Here is a 16,918-nt window from a genome sequence, read left to right as displayed (position 1 = left end):
GTTGAATGGATAACTTAACATGAATGTAAATGCCCTTGATACTTCATGGTTCAGTCAGTGGTTCCCTGAAAGCCCAGATTCTATTCTTCTGTAGTTCACCTTTAAAGCACAGCAAGCCAAAGCACTGGAATCTAGGTTAGCTATCCTTATAGTGTTACATAATAACAAGGCTATTATTATGACATCACTTAGTAAAAGCAACCACAGGGTTTTTTATTTCATTTCAAGCCAATACGCATACTCAGATTTAAGTTTTATTTTTAAAGATGCTTAAAAGGTCACTAGCCTCATGAAAAGCTCCATTTTTCCCCTAACAGCGGCTTAGCAGCCAAGTTTTAAATGAGAAATATGCCTGCTGCATCCATTAACCTTATCAGCTCTCATCTTTAGATTTTGCTTTCACTAAAGCAAAAAACAAAAACACAGCCTATATGTTTCAAACTTTCCTGGACAGGCCTCTTTTACAGTTAAACTGTTCTAAAATGTTAGTATTGTCTGCCCCATGGGCATCAAGGGTCATTTTGCTTCTAGTCAAATTCCCTTACAAAGCTGAGTTTGTCCTTCATTAGCAACAATGAGCTTGTTTTGACACTGTTATAAGTCAGCGGCCCCAGGTGGCATCTTCTTGTGTTTCTCTCTTCATATTAATAGAGTACTGCAGTACAGGCAACAAAGAAGTTTGGGGCAGAGGCAAGACAGCCCATAAGGAGCCATCTTTCCTTAAGTACATTCCCCATATGCCAGTGCTGCTTCCTCCATATCCAGAACATGTCCTAATACATGCCAAGATAGGGTTAGGGTCTAAAGTGGACTAAAGAGCTAATATTTTGTTCTACAATAAGTAGTAAAATTAAAATTTATAATATAATGTAAGTTCTACATGAGCACTATCCTACAATTGTATGCATATTCTCTACAATAGTTGATTACAATGCAAAGACAGACTAAATCAGAACAGACTGAAAAGTAATTTGGTTACCACAATTTTTTATTCCTTTCCATTTATAAAAAGTTTAAGTTCCAGCAAAACCCAGTGTTCCATCAGCTGAGCAGCATCAAATTTGTTGGCGAATACACACGATTTGGTCCCACAAATACAGTTAGTTACATGCTTTGTGACAAACTGTGCTGTCTAGAGGTCATTAATTAAAGACTTCTCGGCCTATATTTCTCCAGCCCTAAAAACAAACCAGTGTGTTATGAGCAGCCCAGAACTAATAAGCTCTAGGAGCAATCACTGCTTGCCAGCACTCTTTGAACTATAATGGAGCATCTGTTGATTTAATCCCCTGTGGGCTAATTCCCCTCCCCTTGCCTTTAATCGTTTTTCCTTCTGAAGTGTTTTTACCCTGAAATTGGACATGCTGTCTACTGCATATGGCCCTTTGAAGGATTCCTCTTAACACAGGCTTCCCTAGTTGGTTTTGTATTTTGGGGTGGGGTAGTAGGAGATACACTTTACTTAATGTTCTAACGTGTTATACACACAAGCTCCAGCTGCTACACTATATTGTCTGAATAAGATGGGGAACTTTATCAGTTGTAACAGGTTTTAATTCAGGCATTGACAAGGGAGGAAGCAGCAGCCATTGATGCAATTCCAGATCAGTAAACTGGCACCCAGTCTTCTGAAAGTCCAGACCAGGAGTTTAAGAATAACCATACTGTACAGGAAAGCTTTTAACGCTTACTCATCCAGGTCCGTCATATAATTCCAGTTTTTACAAGAGTTACCAGGTCCAGACCTGAATATCTTCTCCATAACTTTAAGAATTTTAGGATGTTGAGGTAGACAGGATCACTTTTGCTCAATACAGTGGGTGAACAGGCTGCCCTTTTCACTGGTATGGAGTACAACTTTCTACCAAGGCAAGAAAAAGCAAGCCAACAGTCAACTGAAACAGTAGGGAAGAATGTGTCAACTGCTGCACATTCTCATTATCCTAATTGTGCTGAAGAGCAGCAGGTAGCCCCCAAGTAGTGAGTGATTCCCCACCAATAAAGCTATGGCAGAAGGTATATTTTGTGCAGCAAATTAATGCAATGAAGCCCTTTTTATTTATTTTTAATGTGGAGGCTGCAAGTGTGAGGAGAGGAGTAATGGGAGCTACTTAACATTTTCCTTGCATGAGTTGTTTCCACTAAGTATTGCCCTCCACAGGTTTTCTGCATCTGGAGCTATGCATGTGTGTGTGTGTGTGTGTGTGTGTGTGTGTGTGTGTGTGTGTAGAATAGTTAGGGGGCATTTTTTAAACAAATAGCTGGCAGTCACATGGCCCCTGTCCCAATACTCCTCTGCTCAAAATGGCAGCATTCCACAGCTGCCTTTCAAATAAAATAAAAAAAAACCCAGGATTTTACTATCTGCATTTCCTATATGTCTTGGCTAGCAAGTGGTTGATGGATCTCATTCTATGTGAGCTTCTTACTTAGTTTGAAAGTCTTTTTTAAGCTCAGTTGTGTAATTTTGTTTCAATAAAGTTCTGAAAACTGAGAAGGCAACCAAGACTCTTTGGTTCTGCTCCTACCGGTCTTATTCCCAGAAAGGACCTGATATATGAAGAATATTTAACTAATGCGTTGAACTATATTATGCTTTGCCACCTGATCCAAAATCCAGAAACACTAATGCCACTACTACTCAGACCACTTTAGGTCACTGGAAATCATAGCTCACCAGCAGTTCAACTGGCAAGAAGGGAAAAAAGTTAGCTGCACAAAGTATTTCCCAGATAAGAGGATGCTCCCCACAGGTTTCTTATCACACAGCCAGCCTATCCTAGTCAACTGCTAATGTGGCACACCAGTGACTTGCCAAAGTTGTTTAACATACTATATACTCCCTTCTTCAGTGGACTGTTCCCATCACTGCTGGTTTTGTCTTAGTGCTGAATCAGGAGCTGTTGTGCGGCAAACACCGTGACACAGATTAACACAGGCTTCCTCAACCTTGGCCCTCCAGATGTTTTGAGACTACAATTCCCATAATCCCTGACCACTGGTCCTGCTAGCTAGGGATCATGGGAGTTGTAGGCCCAAAACATCTGAAGGGCTGAGGTTGAGGAAGCCTGGATTAACAGAATCTGGGGTAAAGTGGATTGCTTACCAGAATATTTTCTCTTGCGGCTCAGTCTCAATATTTCATTTCAATATTTCAACATTGCAAATTATGAGTGCTGAGAATAATCAGTTCCTTGAAGCTGGCTGATACGATCCATATCACATCCGCAGGGACCAGCAATGCAATTGTTCCTTTTCCAGAAAGGGACACTGGGAAATCTCTGAACAGAACATATATATATACACAACACACCCTTCTCAGCCCCCTGCATCATACTTGCATGTGCTAATATCACCAGGTCATAGATTGAGGTTAATACTGTCCTTCTACCTCAATGTTGCATCTGTACAAAAGGCAGCGGAGTGTGTGTGAGAACAGTACGTATGTTTCTCTGCTCTTTAATTTGTTTTCTCATTAGAAAGAATGAGGCAATCCTTAGGTGAAGTTTTAAAGGTTACTCAAGTTGAGCTCAGGAGGAGTGTCAGTCAGCTCACTGCTGAGATCTTCTGTGTCCAGCGTGCCACCAGCTGCCCCTCCAGGGGTCTTCTTTTCCAGCTTCAAGCCTGGTATGGAAATCTTGTCATCTACAAGTACAATACAAAGCAATTAGCTGACTATTTTGTGGTTATTGTTATAACATTTTGCAATTCAACAGTATAGAATTAATAAGCTAGAAAGAAGTGCTTTCAAAAAAAGAGGGGAAGTTTAAAAAAAGGAAAAGATTGAAAGAAAACTGGTAGACCACTTTTCTGAGCTACTATGCAGCAGCATATTTTTCCATACGTTAAAATTTTAATAGACAAAGTGTTGTCTTCCAGGACCAACACATGTACAGATGTTAAGTCTTGTATGCGATCATCCACAAGCATCACCGTTGAGCCAGCAATGAGTATATCTATAAGCTTCCCTTTCATATTTATTACAAGTAGTTTCAAACCCATTTGTCAAGAGCTTCAGAAGAGTCTTCAAGCACCCAACTATGGAGTGATTGGTTTTCCTTTACAAAACCCAAAGGATTACAGTGGTACCTCAGGTTACAGACTCCGCTAACCCAGAAATAGTACCTCGGGTTAAGAACTTTGCTTCAGCATGAGAACAGAAATCGTGTTCTGGTGGCGCAGTAGCAGTGGGAGGCCCCATTAGCCAAAGTGGTGCTTCAGGTTACGCACAGTTTCAGTTTAAGAACGGACCTTCGGAAAGAATTAAGTACTTAACCCGAGGTACCACTGTATTTTAAGTATTTAGATTTAAGTATTTAAGGATTTAGATTTGCTGGACAGAGTGCCTGAAGAACTATGGATGGAGGCTCGCAACATTATACAGGAGGCAGCAACTAAAACCATCCCAATGAAAAAGAAATGCAAGAAAGCAAAGTGGCTGTCCAACGAGGCCTTACAAATAGCGGAGGAGAGAAGGCAAGCAAAATGCGAGGGAGATAGTGAAAGATACAGGAAATTGAATGCAGATTTCCAAAGAACAGCAAGGAGAGACAAGAAGGCCTTCTTAAACGAGCAATGCAAAGAAATAGAGGAAAGCAACAGAATGGGAAGAACCAGAGATCTGTTCAAGAAAATCGGAAATATGAAAGGAACATTTCGTACAAAGATTACCATAATAAAGGACAAAAGTGGTAAAGATCTAACTGAAGCAGAAGACATCAAGAAGAGGTGGCAAGAATACACAGAGGAATTATACCAGAAAGATATGGATGTCTCGTACACCCCAGGTAGTGTGGTTGCTGACCTTGAGCCAGACATCCTGGAGAGTGAAGTCAAATGGGCCTTAGAAAGCACTGCAAATAACAAGGCCAGTGGAAGTGATGGTATTCCAGCTGAACTGTTTAAAATTTTAAAAGATGATGCTGTTAAGGTGCTACACTCAATATGCCAGCAAGTTTGGAAAACTCAGCAGTGGCCAGAGGATTGGAGAAGATCAGTCTACATTCCAATCCCAAAGAAAGGCAGTGCCAAAGAATGCTCCAACTACCGCACAATTTCACTCATTTCACATGCTAGCAAGGTTATGCTTAAAATTCTACAAGGAAGGCTCAAGCAGTATGTGGACCGAGAACTCCCAGAAGTGCAAGCTGGATTTAGAAGAGGCAGAGGAACCAGAGACCAAATTGCAAACATGCGCTGGATTATGGAGAAAGCCAGAGAGTTCCAGAAAGACATCTACTTCTGCTTCATTGACTATGCAAAAGCCTTTGACTGTGTTGACCACAGCAAACTATGGCAAGTTCTTAAAGAAATGGGAGTGCCTGATCACCTCATCTGTCTCCTGCGAAATCTCTATGTGGGACAAGAAGCTACAGTTAGAACTGGATATGGAACAACTGATTGGTTCCAAATTGGGAAAGGAGTACGGCAAGGCTGTATATTGTCTCCCTGCTTATTTAACATATGCAGAATTCATCATGCGAAAGGCTGGGCTGGATGAATCCCAAGCTGGAATTAAGATTGCCGGAAGAAATATCAACAACCTCAGATATGCAGATGACACAACCTTGATGGCAGAAAGTGAAGAGGAATTAAAGAACCTTTTAATGAGGGTGAAAGAGGAGAGTGCAAAATATGGTCTGAAGCTCAACATCAAAAAAACGAAGATCATGGCCACTGGGCCCATCAACTCCTGGCAAATAGATGGGGAAGAAATGGAGGCAGTGAGAGATTTTACTTTCTTGGGCTCCATGATCAGTGCAGATGGTGACAGCAGTCACGAAATTAAAAGACGCCTGCTCCTTGGGAGAAAGGCGATGGCAAACCTAGACAACATCTTAAAATGCAGAGACATCACCTTGCCAACAAAGGTCCGTATAGTAAAAGCCATGGTTTTCCCAGTAGTGATGTATGGAAGTGAGAGCTGGACCATAAAGAAGGCTGATCGCCGAAGAATTGATGCTTTTGAATTATGGTGCTGGAGGAGACTCTTGAGAGTCCCATGGACTGCAAGAAGATCAAACCTCTCCATTCTGAAGGAAATCAGCCCTGAGTGCTCACTGGAAGGACAGATCGTGAAGCTGAGGCTCCAATACTTTGGCCACCTCATGAGAAGAGAGGACTCCCTGGAAAAGACCCTGATGTTGGGAAAGATGGAGGGCACAAGGAGAAGGGGACGACAGAGAATGAGATGGTTGGATGGTGTTCTTGAAGCTACTAGCATGAGTTTGATCAAACTGCGGGAGGCAGTGGAGGACAGAAGTGCCTGGCGTGCTCTGGTCCATGGGGTCACGAAGAGTCGGACACGACTAAACGACTAAACAACAAACCACTGTATTTGGCTCATCCCCTAGGCATGAGCTTAGATGTGCAAAATCTTCTGGTAAAAGACAACTCTACAGAGGGAAACAGCTCTAGTAAAGATCCTTGAAAACACTTTGAGGGCCCAGAACAGAACACAGTAGAAATGTAGCAGCTTCCTTCAGAAAGACTGAGTCACTAGGATTAGGGTAGAGAAAAAGCAAAATGCAAAGAGGTTTAAAGAGAATCTGTGCACAAGAATCTTAAGCATCTTAACGAAATAGGGTAAGAATTCCCCTGACGAGAATGTTAATCCCTTTATTCTCAAAACTGAGGGTTCCTCTATGTGGTGCAATATGGGCTTTGCTATTTCAGAAACAGAAGAAAAGTAAACACAGCAAGTAGTATTTTCAGTATCAATCCGTTCCTCTTCCAGGGTACTCTGGCAATGCTGCAATTCAAAAGAAAAACTTGTAGAGATAAACTTCACAGCCCCAGAGCAATCACTAGGTAATGGTTTCAGTAAATATTTCAGAGTTACACCCAGGCTCACCAGCAAGTTGTGCAATCTCTGGTTCACTAAAGAGTTCATCTGAGCTGACATCTGTGAGACTGAACTCAGAGGCTGAATCGTCACTGAGAAGGGATGACAAGGTAGCATCATGCAGCAAAACTCTCTTTTTTCCTAGGGGACAAAGTTCAAGGCAGATTAGGGAGACTAGAAGCTCACTTAAAATTCTGAGCTTTGTCTCAAAGCAATGTTTACAACATAGTAAATAACTGAGCTTGCCCTTACTGTCCAAAGTCCCAACGATTCAAGACCATGTATGCAATGCCAGTATACTTTTTTCTATTTAAGAGCTTTATTATTTCCATTTAAAATATGGCTGGCACCTGGGTTTATCTGTGGAAAGTGTCATGCATACACAGGGCAGGATTCACCTTACAAGTCCTGTCAGTGAAAGCCTGTGCAAGGGGGCTTATCTTTTCCCCAGCACTCCTGCAATTGGTTTCAGCAGCGTTGGGAGAAGCCCCAGGTCAAGGCATGGGGGAAGGAGAGAGGGAATCGTTCCACCTGGTAAGCTGACATAGTGTGACACTGAATTCCTCCCAAAATTAGTAAAACTGGGAAAAGTGAGCTGCTTCTCTGACCAGGTATATTTTTTACAGGAGCAGAATATTTCACAGCTGAAGATGAGAGTCTAATGGGTTGTGCTGAAGCAACACTGGTACAATGAGGGCCATTTTACACAATGTTATATTTTCCTTCAAAAAGTTAATATGTCCATAGCAAAAAGCAAATACTCTTTTCATGCATCTGAGTGCTTATTTTGCAACAAGACTGACAAATGGATGTGCAGCAGCTGCCCAGTCCACAAACTAGCAGCAAAATGAGCCCTCATGCCACACTTCCCATGTGCACCCATTTTCCTAATCAGAGATGCTCTCAGTGTCAGGTGTTCTAAGAACAAGCACTTACTTAGACGGAGGTCTTTGTCTCTTAGTGGACCAGCGTAGAGTTCATCCTCCAAGTGCAGACCTTTCACCTGTTCTTTTAGGTCAGTAACTGTACTTCTTATTAAAACAAATTCAAAAGCCCACAGAAATTATTAGTGCAGATGGAAGAAACATATTTATAAGAGATGAGGCACTCTTGCACCTCATAAATCTGAGCGATGCAGTCAAGTAAGCTCATAACAGCTCTGTGCGATTCACTTAATGTCCGAAAGTATCCGTAGGCAGTGAAATAATCAAGCCTTCAGTTAAAATGGAAATGCTTGATGAGCTAATGAAAAGCAAGCCATGACTGACTTCAGTGACAGAGCAGCTAAGTTTATTTCAATGATATATTCAATGGCTTCTCTAGTGTTGCTTACTTAGAATCATTCATAGGTTTGGGAGGAAGACAGGGAAATAAGAGGAACTAGAGAGAAAAGAGTTTGATCCTCTGAATTCAAACCACTATAATATGACACAGTCACTACAGGTTCTGTGAACCTGGGTGATAATTGCTGGAGAATGTTCCTTCATTCCCAAGAGATGAATACTAGGAAATGGACATGTACTGTGCCACTCAGTACATCCCCTCTTATAAGATCCAAGCAGTTCATGGATAAGATTATCAATGTCTACTAAGTCATGATGCCTATGTACTACCTCCAGTCCCAGATCACATGCAGAAAAGTGCTATTGAACTCATGTCCTATACTTGTGGATTTCCCATAGCCATCTGGTTGATAGGGCTGGGGAAGAAATTCAATTCACTTTGCATTCAAAGGCAACCTTATCTAATTCAGATTTTCCAAAAAAAATATGAGAACTGAAATCCAACCATATTTCCCAATTTGTGCTCCTCCAATTTTTGCAATGAAGTTCCCCAGGCCAGTAATGTGTACAAAAGTGCACATACTAAGGTAAAGTGTGCATACAAATGCATATGTTATGGAAAATAACATACAAAAATGTGTATATTATGCAACATTGCATATAAAATGTACATATTACTTAATAAATAAAATCATACTAACACTCTGATTAATTTTCATGAGGTTTTTTTGGGCAGGGGTAGATGAAAACTGACGTAGAAATGTGAAGAACTGAACTTAAGTATGGAAAAACAGGAAACTGAAATTGACATGTCTGTCCATCCCTACTGGTTGATCACTGCAAAAACAGAATGCTGGACCAGTCAGACCTCTAATCTGAACCAGCAGGGCTCTTAGGTTCTTACAGTTCAAGGCAAAAGCTATAAAATGCAGCAAGGCAAAAAAGCAAATACTTAATCTCAGTGAAAGGGGACAGAAACAGGAATTAGTGGACAGAGGTAGCTGATGTTTGAAGTGGCATGTTTGTGAGCTCTCCTGATAGAAACCCCTCTCTAAACAGCACCAAGTGTATCATCAGATTCACTGGGCTCGTTCCCAAGTTAACTTAAGGAAGTTCACAGAAGGAAAGTTTCCTGCCTTCTCCAGCCACTTGTGCTCCCTGAAAAGTCAGTCTGGGAGGTCAGGAGCCCTCTTGAGCAATGTGGGATGGGTGAATCACCCCAAACCAGGATTGATTTCAATGGGCTCAATGTACAGTTAACAGAAGGAACACTTCCCTTTCTCTTTTCCCCAGCAGTCCCATTTCACATTGCTCATGAAGAACTGACCCTACACAGAAGTTGTTTGGGCCTGGGCTGGGGTGTCAAGTGGCTATAGGGAGAAGGGGATGGGAAACATCCAAACCATTGGGTGACTAGGGCAGCCTTCCTCAACCTGCTACTATCCTGTCTGGTCAGGAATTAATCCAAACCCTCTGGAAGGCCCCAGATTAGGGAAGTCTGGTTTGGGAAGAAAGCAAACTGCTAGCCTTCTGCAGCACCTTCAAAGATGCCTATCTCATCATTGCCTTTTTGGAGGCTAATGCAATGAATAGGAGGCCCTCTGGTGGACAACTGTCTACTAGCAACCATCTACAACACCATTTTTGAATAAGAGAAACAGTGGTAATAATTTAGCAACCATGCACGTCTCAATCCCGCATTGAACCACGGGCAGCTATCAAGTGAAGCACATACAGCATAACATTTGTTTCCCTACTTGACATGACTAAGTTCCTTCTGAGTGCTCTGGGTCTCAATCCTAGCTTTGTCCAAATCCTTAGTCTGAGCTTTATGACTGTCCTTCAGATCTTCCAGCATCTGGGAATAAGAAGACAGATAACTATGGTTTTAACCTAAGCTTTTAGGGTTCATTTTGTTTTTAAAAGAAATTCCCCCCACAAAAAAAACATAAGCAGGGAGTTAAGAGTGTTTTGGGTATTTGCTTGTTTTTTAGTTTTTAAGTATATCCATAGTTTCCCATTCATGTATTCTTCTGCAGAGATTAGCATATACCCACAGACAGAAGCAGAATGGCAAACACATGTGACCATATTCCTAATACCACTGCACTGGTTTTTCCAGGCTAGGGAAGCACAGCACAGTGGTATAATGGCCTTAAGAGGTGCCCACAAGTTTCCACAATGTTTGGAAGCAGTACTAAGTCATTAACTATGTTTTAAGCGAATTAGGCTGTGCACAAGCTAAGCATCTGTGTATACAGCTGTAACCCTCCCACTTGACTCTCCCTCCATGAACAAAACAAACAATGAAATCATTTTGCATTCAAACCAGCACTTCTGGTTTGTCTCCAAATAAAACCTCACAATTTGAAGCCAAGGTTAAATCATTACTTCCCAATAGTGGTTTGTTTGCTCTAAGCCCACACTCTATTTTAATGTGAAAGTTGGAAAGGCAGGACATACATCAAGACTGATGGTGGTGGCTACAGTTCAGGAATCTTTCCATAGCTTAAGAAACCATCATTAGGGAAGGAAGAGTATTTAAACAAGTGGCATCAAAGGTGAATGACTACTTCTTGAACTGAGTATTTGCTAGAGCAGCAGGTGGGGCAAATCTTGGCCAACCAGGCTATTTTCCACAAACCATGCCCACCAGTCAATCTGCTGACAAATCCAAGTGGCATCAGCTGATTGTCAGGTGGGCAGGGTTCAATTCTGCCTTGGCTGCGCAAACAGGTACTTGCAACCCTTTACTTCTCAGCTGATAAGCAAAGCTTAACTCCTTCTCATGTTGGCTGTATGAGCAGGCACCACAGTCAAGGCAAGCCAAAAGGAAGGTGCTTTTTATGAGCACTGAAAGAAAGGAAGAGAGTTTTCACAAGCCAAGGCAGAGTGCATGAGGGAAAAGGCCTTTGCTTGCAAAATGGCCCTTTCTTCATTTCCTCCTGGACGCAAGGATTTTTGCAAGTGGGCAGGACACTCACCTGTCAATCATGTAACATGTCATAGAATTGACGGGTAGGTTGTTGACCTGCGAGGAGGTGCCAGATAAAGCAAAAAAAGGTTCCTCACCCCTGTGTTAGAGTCATCTAGCTTGTAGGTATAGTGTAATCTTGTTCTAATCTTTCAGTCATCTCTGTCTTGTCTGTCCAATATATTTTAGATATCTGGGGTAGGGACTGCATCCCCCCTTCATGTTCCATGCTGGGCCTAGGACTACTAGCACAAAGTGAATGGGTAGCAGCAGGGAACCTTCTTAACAATGTACCTGACAGTATCTTCTTTGAGTCTTCTTTATCTCATCAGTTGCAGACACTTGGTGGAACAGATCATCCTCTTGTTGTTCTAAAGGATGCAATAAGCCATGTCATTTTCTCAATTCTGTACATATTTCTCTCTTCCCAATGAGGCCCACAGGGCACATAGCCTTTATCCTAATAGTTATTACAGGACAGAAGCCAGGGAAGCAGGAGGATCAAGTAGTACTTGCCTAGTTTGTGCTTCAGGTGTTCCATCTCTCTTCTGATGCACTTATATTCTTGCCACAAGATTTTCTTACTAGAGTAAGCAGGAAATCAGGAACAGAATTAAGAAAACAGGGATCACTTTTCTGGATTTACTGCAAAGTCCATTCCAAATTCAGCTGTTTTAAAACATTAACAGTTTTGAAATTTATGGAATTGGCCCCATGCCATTCTGATTCCCAGAGAAATGGTAAGATAGAGCTCAAGCATGCTTGCATTGTTGGCTTTCTATAGGCTAGAAATCAGTGAAAAATATATTGCTAATCTACAGGGGTACACTCAGGTAACACAATTCACTACAAGCAAGTGGTTATTAGAACAGCAACTGTTATTCTTCCCAGCACAGCAGCAACCCCATTCAAGAAAACTTGGCAGAGGCCACAGTTCATTCAAGTCTTTGAAGACATTCTCAAATTGCAAATGACATGCCAACTTTCTTCCAGCAATTAATGATCTGCAGTTGACACTTGGAAAAGTACTGTTCTTTGTCCATCACCACACTATCCCACTCATCTCGAACATCCCTATACATAAAGCAGTTACTTTCACTAGATAGCTCAATTGCTAACCTCTCCCGCATATCTTGCATGATGCCAGGGTTGGAAAAAGGATCAGGAGTACAGTCACCATCTGACTGCTGAAACACTTGCTGCCGAAGGCTACGGAACTCAGTCTTCAGCCCTTCCATCCTGACTCCCAGCACTGAGTCTAAGCTGCCATGAGAATTGTGCTGCAGACGATCCACCTCCTCTGCAACATGAAGTAGGACAGGACGAAATTAGCCAATAGTATTCTCCTTGGCTGTTGTGGAGATACAGTGACATTGATGCCCATTCACCGTTGGTGCACGGCAGTCTGTTAACCACATTCAAGAGAGGTTTGTCCCCATCAGAATACCATGGAGCTGGCAAGAGTGCTGACAGACATAAATGAAGTGTGGATTCAAGTATGAGGAAGGAGGGAGGAGGAGATTCTTAGGTACCACGACATATTTCTCATAACAGGGTTATCAGCTAAGCAAGAGAAGAATCTTCCAACAGTTTCATTGGATTTTTGTTCATTTCTGGGTCCAATTCAAAAATGCTAATTATTAACACTAAAATCTGCTGGAGGGGCTCTCCTTCATGTCTCAGTGATGAATTATGTTAGGTTGGACTACAGCACAAACCTTCTCTGCAGTTGCACCAGCTATGGGGAACTTTTTTTATGTCCACCCTGCTCCATCCCATCAGCTTCTAAAGATGACTCTTTTGGGAGTTGTTGATGTTTGAAAGCTCCTGAACTGAGGCATTTTCTCTGCATGCACGCTCTCTCCCATATTGTGCTTTTACCTTGTATATTTCTCAAACTGTAATTGTAAGCTGCTTTGAACATTTTAATACAAAAAGCAAAAATAGAAAAATACACGTTTTAAGTAAAATAAATAAAACTTGTGCTCTTTTAGGTTTAGAGATGAAACGTTTCAACAGATCAGTAATGGGAGAAAGGGCAGTCTGGCAGAGGCAATGCCAAACTGGACAAATCTCTCATACCCTCCAGGTGACTGATACTCTGCTGCTGCAGTTCCTTCTCCTGTTTCAGCCGATGTACTGCCTGGGTGAGGGATTCTATGACCTAAGAGAAAGAAAGGAGAACCAGAGTCATGGGAACAGCAAATACCATCTAAGCAAGGAGCCCTCAAAACCTTAGGCTGGAACATAATATACTAGAAAAACTAATCCTAACCAAATTGTTGGTTTGAGAACGTGTATTATTTCCTGTTACATGATTTAAATCTCACATTTCCTCCAAGGAGCAGGGGTTGGGATTCATGGAATTCCCCACTATTCTAACTTCACGACAATCCAGTGACGCAGACTAAATTGAGGCACAATGGCTAGCCAAGGTCTCACAGCGAGTTTTATGCCTGAACAGCAATTTACAACCCAGATCTGTCTGCTTTAAGTTCAACCATCTACTGTATGGCACTATCTTCTCATGTGGAAGACTTTGTATGTGGTTTTGCTGGTGTATGCACCCAGATGTATTAGCAAAGCTTTTCTCTACACCATAGCATAGTAGCTTGTGCATCATTTCAGCGTCACTTACCTGGGCTTGGGAATGCAATTGCTTGCTGATGGCAGAAAGCTCCTCAGCAGCCATTCTACAGCATGAGTGAGCTCCACATGTGAAATGCAGGGGTGGTGGTCCAGTCTGTTGCTCAGTCAGAGCAGCACTCTCAGTATTTATTCTGTCTAGCAAGAGATCAGCTGTTGGGATGGAAAGGAACAAACCTGACTGGTCCACCTAGTATGGAAACTGTCAAAAGTATCTGCCTACATTGCTTGCTCTCTAAATCACCTCAATTGCACCCTTCAGCCTACTCCGCTGTGCTATTTCTTGTCCATGTGTGCTCTTGGACATATAGCCCCTGGGTATGGAATTCTTTCCTTTTAAGTATTCAGCTTGTTACCTCTTTCTCTCACTTTTAAGAAATTAAATTATTCTCTTGGGAGTCTATGGGATTCCAACCCTCTCCCTACTCAAAAGTTAATTATTGTAGGCTTTTAACTCTTTCCCCTTTTATACTAGCTCCCTGTGATTTGGGCAGGAATTTGCTATACTTTCCTGCTTCACCTCATGCATATTAGGTGCTTTTATAAATAACACCCAATGGTGTAGAAGTGAGTTTACTACAATTTTTAAAAAAGCAAAGCCAGAGTTGGAAAAGGGAGAAAACAGAGGTGGGGGTGGATGTGTAGGTTCAAAGAATCACCTCGCTGGACCAGACCCAGCTCCATCTAGCCTTTCATTCAGTTTGCAGGAGCAGCCAGTTAGTTAGATGCCTCTAGGTGCTTATAAGCAATACATGAAGGCAATTGCCTTCTCTCACTGTTTGCTCCCAGGATTTATATACACTAGAATCAGTAAAGAGCTCTCTAATCTCAAAACTTCAGAAATTTAAAGTATTAAAGAGATGTTTCTTTCTGCAAAAGGTGCTTTAGAATTATACAATGCAGATCATTCTTACCTTTGGAAGAGATGCTGGCAGTGTTCAGACGTTGCTGGAACAAAAACAGAAGATGGGACAGAAAATTATAACACTGTTTTGAATAAACAGTAGAAAGATTAACACTTGAGTGTATGAATGCACATTGCTTCCACCGAGGGATGCTACATGAAATTTAAGTTAGAAAGTACTGCATAAACACTTGGAGAGGCACTGGCAAGACAAAATGTTCTCATTCATCATTATAGGGCCTTCAATGGACATGACAGTAAAACACAGAGCAAGGTAAATCTGCACAATGTCTTAATGCCACATTTTCCAGGCAACGACAGCAACTGTCATTTGCTAACTTGGCCAAAGATCAAAGAAGCATCCCCATACCTTTATTTATAAGATTTCAAAGCTGCTTTTTAGCTGCCATACCCAAACTGGTGTACAAAACAGTCAATGTATCTTAAATTCACAGGCTAAAAATAGCAAAACTATGATAGCAATACAAGCCCAGAACTAAACAGTTTAACAGCAAGAACCTAGGTAGTAAGGGTGATTTCTAAAAGCAGAAGAAAATTAATAAAAACCCACAAAAATGGTTTTACCTGTATCCAGAATGTCATGGAACAGAGTCAAATGAACAGCTCTTAGAAGTTAGCTCCAAAGCTCAGAAAAACCCTGCAGATCCACATGGATCCTCAGGATTTTTGCATTGGGTCACCCCAAATTCACCATCAGATCACATAGCATGTCCATGGCTACAGCCTGCACCAAAAACACACACACATCCACTGTTTCGTGGGGCCGCAATGGCACAAAAACATGGTTGCAAAGCATGGATCCACATGGATTCTCAGGATTTTTGCACTGGGCTACCCCAAACTCACCGTCAAAACACATGTCTGTGGCTACAGTATGAACCACAAAAATCATACATCCACTGTTTTGTTCAGAATATTTTTTTTCTTGTTTTCCTCCTCTAAAAACTAGGTGCGGCTTATGGTCAGGTGCGTCTTGTGGAGCGAAAAATACAGTAATAGCCACCTTTAACAATCAGCAGCAAAATACTCAGCAGATTTTATTAAAGACTAGTTCTTGGAAAGTATCATCAACACATTTCCCCCTTGCAGAACACAACTTTGGTGTGATCAACTTTTAAATATTTAGCAGCATACACACCCCTTGTTCAATTACACTAGACACTTTTCTTCAACCAGTATGTTGCTCCAAACAAAACTTGCCTTAATTTTTGCCATGTTGCTGTCTGCTGCAGTCAAGAGAGAGCTGAGCTGTGTGTCCCAATCCATGCTGTTAGCAAAAAGATGTTTTAACAACTCACTGGCTGCCCAACTGTAACCTGAGAAGAGTCCTTGGCTAGAAAGAAATTCCAGCAGGAGAGAGGAACGCCTGCAAAAGCAGCAGGAGACGGTTTATTTTTCTCCCGTGAGCAACGCTGAATCTCATCATAGCAAAGGAGGGGTGGGGTGGGGGAAGGTACAGACTTGGAAATGCAGACACTTTTGCAGAAAGACTGCCTAACAAATTTCCTTCACACCACACACAAAAATGCCTCTTAAGGGAATGCAGCATCAGACACCCAACATCTCTGGGACAGATTCACAAGCACCTTTTAACTACTGTGCAGCATCTGCACTAACAGTTTAAAGAGCACAGCTCTAAAGCACAACGCTCCGGAGGCCCATAAACTCTTTCAGCGATAGACCACGGCTCTCTAGGGGCAGAGATAACCAAGCAGTTACTCAGCAGAGGGGAAATGGAAGCGGAGGCGCCCTCTTCCCACCCCCGTCCTTAAGAGACTGCGGCCAAGAGCAGCCCCTCCAGGGAGGTCGCTTCCTGGTGCCCGGGACACGAGCGCTGGGCGAGAGGGTCTCCCTCGGCCGGTCCCACAAGGGAGCGAGCGAGGAACTCCCTGCCCGCCTCAACCCAGCCACGGCCGGTGGTGGCTCCAGTCTGGAGGGCTGGCTCAGGACCCACGTCAGCCTCCCCGCTATGAGGACACCCAAGCCAGGCCCCACTCACTAGCGCTCCCGGCTGCCCCGACCAAACGGAGGCCAAGGGAATGGAGGGCCGGGGCGCAGCCAGACCCCCTCTCCGAAGGCAAAGGATTCGAACGCGCACGTCCGAAACCGCTAAAAACCCCGAGGCAGGTTCCGCCTTCCGCTCCGCCGCGGAGGTTTCTGGAGAGGAAAGTCCGTAAGGCCCAGCGGCTACTGTGAGGAGGGAAGTCACCGGGACTGCATTTCCCATAAGGCTCTTCGCGCCCCAA

The 16,918-nt window shown here is 42.6% G+C and overlaps 1 protein-coding gene across 1 annotated transcript; it reads right to left on the bottom strand.

Annotated features, from left to right (window-relative positions):
- Nucleotides 1–3,443: 3,443 nt before the first annotated feature.
- LOC309535639 (uncharacterized protein) lies at nt 3,444–16,719 on the bottom strand. Its single transcript, XM_082228950.1, has 11 exons — nt 16,672–16,719; nt 15,873–15,939; nt 14,662–14,695; nt 13,740–13,900; nt 13,184–13,265; nt 12,221–12,401; nt 11,396–11,685; nt 9,885–9,985; nt 7,781–7,875; nt 6,854–6,985; nt 3,444–3,645 (listed from the first exon to the last, which is right to left on the bottom strand). The coding sequence occupies exons 2-7, from the start codon at nt 15,936–15,938 to the stop codon at nt 11,562–11,564; spliced, it is 648 nt and encodes a 215-aa protein (XP_082085076.1). The 5' UTR covers nt 15,939; nt 16,672–16,719; the 3' UTR covers nt 3,444–3,645; nt 6,854–6,985; nt 7,781–7,875; nt 9,885–9,985; nt 11,396–11,561.
- Between the last annotated feature and the right edge of the window lie 199 nt (nt 16,720–16,918).

Source organism: Podarcis vaucheri (genome assembly GCF_965113315.1).
Source record: "Podarcis vaucheri genome assembly, chromosome: 6".
Classification (NCBI taxonomy): Eukaryota; Metazoa; Chordata; class Lepidosauria; order Squamata; family Lacertidae; genus Podarcis; species Podarcis vaucheri.
Note: the sequence above shows the minus strand (reverse complement) of the source record. Positions and strands in the feature narration are given on the sequence as shown.

Coding starts and splice junctions, on each gene's coding strand:
- LOC309535639 (XM_082228950.1), bottom strand. CDS start 15,938: ATGGATTGGGACACACAGCTCAGCTCTCTCTTGACTGCAGCAGACAGC. Junction 13,901..14,661: donor TGCCAGCATCTCTTCCAAAG/GTAAGAATGATC, acceptor CCATCCCAACAG/CTGATCTCTTGCTAGACAGA. Junction 13,266..13,739: donor AATTGCATTCCCAAGCCCAG/GTAAGTGACGCT, acceptor TCTTTCTCTTAG/GTCATAGAATCCCTCACCCA.